This window comes from Vespa velutina, chromosome 19 (assembly GCF_912470025.1).
Source record: "Vespa velutina chromosome 19, iVesVel2.1, whole genome shotgun sequence".
NCBI lineage: Eukaryota > Metazoa > Arthropoda > Insecta > Hymenoptera > Vespidae > Vespa > Vespa velutina.
This window is the reverse complement of record NC_062206.1, coordinates 1,750,001-1,757,500: the sequence shown is the minus strand read 5'-3', so window position 1 is coordinate 1,757,500 and position 7,500 is coordinate 1,750,001. Positions and strand designations below refer to the sequence as shown.

The window sequence follows — 7,500 nt, the reverse complement described above, 5'->3', positions numbered from 1 at the left end:
TGGAGAAGCATGTAACCCGATTGTCACTTCGACTTTGCATTTTCTTTAACTTTCGTATACTCCAACGTGAAAAGTTTTCTGACGTTATTTATGTCTCTCTTTCTCTCTCTCTCTCTCTCTCTCTCTCTCTCTCTTTCTCTCTCTCTCTCTCTCTCTCTCTCTCTCTGTGTATATGTGTGTGTATGTATATATGTTTCTAGAACATAGATATCACTGTCCCACTTAGAAATAATGTAAAATCATATTAGAACCAAAGATATCAAGAATTCGTGTAAATTTGTTTCATCCAAGTGTAACTGTCTGATTAAGAAGAGAACTAACTACTTCTAGTATCGTACACACTTCTCTATTAATTGTGAAGAAGAAAAATCATTGATCGATCTATCGATCTATTTAAAAGCTACATAGGTTACATTCGACATGAATATTGATAATATATAATTAGATCGTTGTTGGAAAAAATTTGTTGATAAAAGAACTTTTATTTTAAGACAAATAAAATAAATAAATTCAAACACACACACACATATATATATATATGTATTTAAAACAAAGACGCGAAAAAATTTGACCTTATCAATTTTCCATCGAACCATTAAAACTTCCTACGAATTTAGCGAATAATCTAATAAATTACACTCGATCGATCGATTAATACCAAAGTATAATAAGTAGTCGATTGTTTGAAATTCTCTCAGGGAAAGAGCACGTCGACGTTTGGATGGGGAAAAAAAAAATAATCAATTGGGAGAAAATTTTCTTTGCCCGAGAGAAAAACGTAAGTAAGAAGAAAAAAAAAAAAGAAAAAGAAAAAGAAAAAAGAGAAAAAAAAGAACGAGAAAACAAAGGGAAAGATCAAAGATTAAAATTGTCAAAATCGTTTAAAAGAAATACATAGGATTTCTTCAAATGACGAATTCAGATGATTGAAGAGGGTCAAGGATATATCCTTATATGTTTCCTTAAATTATTCGTTAGTATTATTTTTTTCTTCTCTTTCTCTCTCTCTCTCTTTCTCTCTCTCTCTCTCTCTCTGTCTTTTTTTTTTTATATTAAAGAAATAAAAGAGATTCATTTATCTCGGATGATTTATTTTCCAGAAATTTTATAAAATAAAATCATATACATGTTTATTAATTTCCAAGGTACGTAATGATCGATTAAAAGCGAATTGAGAGATTAATTTTGTCGATGGTTTTTATTGATTTCTTCGCGTAATTTAAAGCGAGAAAAAATAAAGGAGAAAGAAAACGAGAAGTAGAATCAAAAGGATTTAATTATCCCATTTGCAAAACGCAAATTTGCATCGACAATTAATCATCCTTTTTTATACCTTGACGAAAAAGTTCTATTAGTTTTAATCTCTTTCTCTCTCTCTCTCTCTTTCTTTTTTTCTTTCTTCCTCTCTCTTTCTCTTTCCTTCTCTCTTAATAAAATAATTTATTAAATAGAAAGTAGGACGAATCCTTTATAAGAAAATCTGTCGAATTGGCTCGGTGAAAGCAATGCACATTTAAATGAAGATGAGAAAGGATATGAAAACAATTTTGGTTCAAAAAAAAAAAAAAAAAAAAAAGAAAGAGAAAAAGAAAAAAAAAGTAAGGAGAAAAAAGGAGAAAAAAAGAAGGAAGGAACGAAAAAATCTTTCGGAAAAATCCGACAAAGAAAGATTTTCCGGTCTAAGTCTCTCTCATCTTTAAGGGATTTCCCTAGTCGTCTGACCCTAATGGAATTCTCCGAAAAGCTGATTCGACCCTGAGATGAGCACACACATGGTACGATGATTTTCAAATTCTATGCATCGGGTTATTAATTCGAAAGTAGGATGCAAATGAGAACGGTGCAAATGCCTCGAATAATATTTTTCAAAACGAACCATAACAAATTTTTGTCATCTCTCGTGTACGTGTACGACGATATATCACCATAAAAATAATATATATATATATATATATATTTCTAGATAATTTCTTTATAATCTCTTTTTATTTTTCTTTATTTTTTTTCCCTTTTTTCTCTTTTTTTAAAAAGGATCGAAAGAACTTCGTTCACGTTATGAACGAGACACAACGAAACACTTAGTTCATTGATTTCTCAACGACACATTGTGAGCGTGGTTGCATGTCGACAAGTAGTAAACCGTATGTTTCGTCGAACGCAATACGAGGAACTCATGCAATTAATTACTCGACTACTATACTCTCGAAAAGATTCAACATTGCGTGCGTAAAACTAGACACGGTCGATCGATATTTTACACGCGTGAATAGAAGAAAAGGGGGACGAAGGGGAAACGAAGATCGACGAAGGGAAAAAAAAAGAAAGAAGAAGAAAAATGGAAAAATGAAAAAAGGCAAAATAAAAAGACCAAAAAAAAAGAAGAAGAAGAATAAAAAAGAAAGAAATGAAGAAAAGAAAGGAAGATTCAAGTTATTTCAAAGTAAATTATCACGGATGTACATTCACGACGCATTTCTTTTCTCTTTTCTTTTTTTTCTTTTTCTTTCTCTATATTTTTTTAGTATCTTTTTCTCTTTCAAATAATTCATCAGAAAATTATAACGACGTTTTAAATTAATAAAAAACAATTGAAAGAAAGAAAGAAGGAAAGAAGGAAAGAAGGAAGGAAAAACAGGTGAGGGGGAGGGGAAGAAATGAAAATAAAAGAAATATACAAAGATGATACGAGAAATTATTATCGAATTGTGAGAGTAAAAGCAATGATGAGCAATTGCTTCGATTTGATAATAAGGGATGATACGCGTACGAGTTACGAGGGGTGAAAAAGTGGAGTAGTAGGAGGAGGTGGAGGAGGAGGAGGTAGTTGCAGAATAAAAGAAAAAAAAGAAAAAAACAAAAAAGAAGAAAAATAAGGAAAAAAGGAAAAAAAAAAAAAAGAAAAAAGAAAGAAAGGAGTCACACAGGTGTCAGGTCGGGGCTGCTCCATAAAAGCGATCTAAAAATACGTTCGTTCGCTGGTGTCGCGTTGGCGTAAAATCGCGGCTCGTTCACGCGGCATGTCTATCGGTGTGACCCCAATACGTAGAGTTTCCATGTACGTACATCGACTCTATAAAAAAACATACGATCTTTTATCGTCGACAATAAACTAACGAGAGATAAAGAAAAAGGGAGGGAGAGAGAGAGAGAGAGAGAGAGAGAGAGAGAGAGAGAGAGAGATAAATATCGAGATCGAATATCAGGAAAGAAATTATATTCAAAAATATGATTTATAACGTTACGTTCATTTTCAAATAAATTTTTTATCTAACGTGAATTTGATAAAGCTTATTTAATTTCGTTAGAAACTGAACATAGACGATATTTAATAAATGATTAAATATTTATCTTGATAATGTATTATCTTATTATCTTATTTCGTCTTAAGAATTTAATCGACACGTATACAGGACGACGAGACTCCTGACTAGTAATCTAATTAAATAGACTGTAAAATAATTAATAACGTCAAAGTATTTCCATAACCGTAGAGTCCTCTCCAACATCATCGTTGTCGTTGTCGTTGTCGTTGTCGTTGTCGTCGTCGTCATCTTCCACGTAGCCGATGAGTTTTATTATAGAGCAAAGCCCTGCACTTAATTCGAGCGTTAATACTTTATATTCGATACTCGCTCTGAAACTTTGCCTTGCTCGAGAATAGATCATCATGTTTAGTCTCGAAATAATAGAACGCGACATAATTAACAAGTCGGCTCGGAATATATCGTCTCTCTTTATTATATATCCAACGTGAAAAATGTTGAAATCTTATTTCTTCCTTCCATTCTTTTTCTCCTTTATATTTTTTTTTTCTCCTTATTTCTTATCGATCTATAAATGGGAATAAAACGACGACAAGAACAATGATCAAAAAAAGAAAAAGAAAAAAAGAAAAAGAAAAAAAAAAGAAGAAGAAGAGGAAAAGAGAAAAAAAAAATAGAAAATAAATAAATAAGAAAAGAAAGAAAGAAAAGGGAGAAAGAAAGGGGCACGTGGAATAATTTAAAAATGAATCCTTCAGGAGGGAATGACAAAAATCGCATACTCGTCTTTAAAACAGCTGACGCGTACGAGTAGTAATGCGAGTGAGTGGCTCAGACAGACAGCACGAAGAACATCATCCCCTTTAGAGAAAGAGAAGGGGCTCCAGACAGACGAACACCCTCCGGGCAACACCCTACCAACATCCCCCGCAACCCACTTCAATGTCGGCCGTCCCATCGCCATAGCAACCCCATTGGATTCAGTAGGCATCCTAAGCAACCGTTCCAACCCCTCCCTATTTTACTTCTTTCTCTTTTCTATCCCTCTGATCGCTTTGGGACCTTGTGGCTACAGATTTACACCGAAACACTTCACTCTTTCCTTTTCTCTCTTTCTTTTCTTTTTCTCATTCTCTCTTTCTCTATCTCTCACTCTCTCTTTCTCTCTCTACTTTCTATTCAAGAAAAATCAGCCTGTTTCACGAGTCTCGATAACATTTAAAACTTTTGTTTATACTTATAGAAAAAAAGAGAGAAAGAAAGAGAGGGAGGACGGAAGAGAGATAGACCGAAAGAAAGAGAGGACAATTAAATTTTATTATAATTATATATAATGACACACATTATATCATATTACGTTCCATTACAATTAATTGTATAATATTGAATTATACATATATCGTATTACAATATACAGTAATTTATCTGTAAAAGGACTTATTGTTCACTTATTGAAAACAATCTAATTTTTTCATGTATTTGTAATAAAAAAATTACGTAAAAATTGCAATTTTTAATAATAATAAAAATAAAATGGATCCTTCATTACATAAGCAAAAAAAATTTTCTACCATTTTCTCGTAAGTTATATTCACCTATTAAAAATTCTACTACAATTCTAATAAAACTGGGAGGTCGGAAATTTTTCCAGCAAATCTGGATTTGTAACAGGATCACATGACACGCAAAGAGATGGCACGCGAGAACGTGCCACCTCTTGTAAAGTTATATTCTCCTGTTCAAAATTCCAAATTACAGAGACCGCAATAATTTTCCCCGTAAAACTGGATTTGTAACAGGATCACATGACACGCGAAGAGATGGCACGCGAAGAGATGGCACGCGAGAACGTGCCACTTCCTGGTAAGTTATATTTTCCTGTTCAAAATTCCAAATTACAGAGACCGCAAAATTTTTTCCCGTAAAACAGGATTTGTAACAGGATCATATGACTTGCGAAGAGGTAGCACGTTCTCGCATACTACCTCCTGGTAAGTTATATTCTCCTTTTCAAAAATCCAAATTACAGGAACCGTGAAAATTTTTCTTTTATAACTGGATGTAGAATAGGATCACATGACGTGCAAAGAGGTGGCACGCAGAAATCGTTGTTACCTTCTGGTACGTTGTATTTTCCTGTTCTAAAAATTTACATTACTTGAAGCCTGAAAATTTTTCTCGTAAATCTATATTGCAAAGTCCACTCAAACTATTTACATAGTGTATACAAAATCATAGATAAAAATATGTCGGTTATCGTTATCCATAAAAAGTCTTCTAATTGATATTGAATGAAAGAGAATTAATCATTCTCGATGTATTTTTCAACGTATTTTATTTGTAATTTTTAATATCGATCTTGTGCTTTAACGATATGAAAGATAAAAAAAGAAAATTGTTCTTAAAAGGGACAATTTTTGGAAAAATAATAATCGATTTCTTAAATGAACACCTTTTGTGTATCGATACTCGATATCTTTCAAGGGGTTTGAATGATTTTAAAAAAGGAAGAGAAAATAGGAGAAAAAAAAAGAATCAAGTTCCTCAATCTAAATTAAAACAAAATATTTTCATAATGTACGTTTCACCTGTCTATCAAATTAAATAATTTACATTTTCTAATAATAATTTTATAGAATTAGATTTGATAATTGAAACGCGGAATGTCGGATTCGAAGTTTTACGAGTACTTCTGACCTGAAAAAAAAAAGAACAGAAAGAATAAAAAGAAAAATTATAGAAAAAAAAGTATGAAAAGTTAGCCTACTTGTCGACTCGTTAAATAACATATTTAATACCGATCATATTTGCGCTTTTATCGTAAAATCTTATTGAGTTTATTTAATAAAAATATACGAATATACATATATATATATATATATCACTAAATTACTATCAATAAACTACTATGATCTAAGTAGTAACCTACGAGATTCTTTCTAATCTCGTCAAACGAATCAACGAGCCGAACGTTGTTTCCTTTATTTTTTCTTTTTTATTCAAATTATTTTCCACTTATTTTGTTATCTCGACTGAATCGAATTCACGAGTACACGTAGGAGGAGGAAGTAGTTCTTGTGATCATCCTAGTTTCGTAGATTCTTTCAGTTTCGAATCGTCATCGTCGTCGTCGTCGTCGTCGTCGTACTCTCAATCAATCTCTTTTTATTACTCAGTATTGCATCGTCAAACGATTTCATAAAATTTAATTAGAAATTTCTAATAGAAGAAATGTTTCGTATTTTCATAAGAATAAAAATATTATTCTTACTTTGCTCGTTAGACGTTTTAATCGTCGCAGAAAATGATAATACCACATCGTTCTTTCCAACGAAAGGAGGAAATAATTCTAGTTTTGAGTTAACTACGAAGATAATCGATTCTACGTCGTTTCATTCGGATGCAACTCAGGCTCCTTCGGTTCCAATACCACAGCAACTCTTACCGCCGAGTTATTATCTTCCTGGTAAAAAAAAAAAAAAAAAAAAGAAAAAGAAAAAAAAAATTTCTTCCTCTTCTCTCTATCTCTCTATCTCTCTCGTAAAATTACGATAAATTGTAACGACGATGAGTTAAGAAAAAAAAAAAAAAAAAAGAAAATATCACAGAGCGACGAAAAAATTAATAATTATTATCATCTATATGATAAATATTTAATATCGAATTAAATTATTCATCGATCAATTGTCATTTTACGATTAAACAATTCATCAATATAATATTGTTGAGCTAATTTTTATTATTATAAAGATCGACAATTTCTTTTGTTTTTTATTATATTAAAAAAAAAGATGATAGAATAAAGGTCTTGATTTAATTATACGTACGATAATAATTACGCAGAATTGTTGATATAAATATTTTAAGTATAATTAATCACTCGTAGGATTCTTTTGTCATTTTAATATTAAATTAAGTGGCAATGATTATCGAGCTAATGGATATAATTAAGAATGATATATATATATATATATATATATATATATATATATATATAAAATTTTTGTTTTTTTTTTGTTTCGTTATTCCTCTTTATAATTTATATTAATTATTAACAAGCTTTTCAGCCACCGATTGTAAATCGTCGAAGTGAAAATTTACCTTACGAATTCGAATATCCAAACGTTGGTTATCCAATAATGCAAAACGTTGAACAAGCGATAGCACCAACTTCTAAACAACTTGTTATAGTCAGTTTCATTGGATTACTTTTACTTCTTGCTATCATTCAAAATAC

The 7,500-nt window shown here is 31.2% G+C and overlaps 1 protein-coding gene across 2 annotated transcripts in view; it reads left to right on the top strand.

Moving 5' to 3' along the window:
* The window catches only part of LOC124955639, an 8,759-nt gene that overhangs the window by 393 nt on the left and 866 nt on the right, over positions 1-7,500 (top strand). The window contains exons 2-3 of one of the 2 annotated variants that reach the window (XM_047510341.1): positions 5,022-5,126; positions 7,323-7,500. The exon at positions 7,323-7,500 is cut by the window's right edge and continues 94 nt beyond it. In XM_047510341.1, coding sequence (XP_047366297.1) covers positions 5,069-5,126; positions 7,323-7,500 — 236 coding nt within the window. In that variant the 5' untranslated portion in view covers positions 5,022-5,068. Of the gene's footprint in view, positions 1-5,021; positions 5,127-6,330; positions 6,730-7,322 lie in introns of those variants that run through there. The other variant, XM_047510340.1, reaches the window with a different exon arrangement.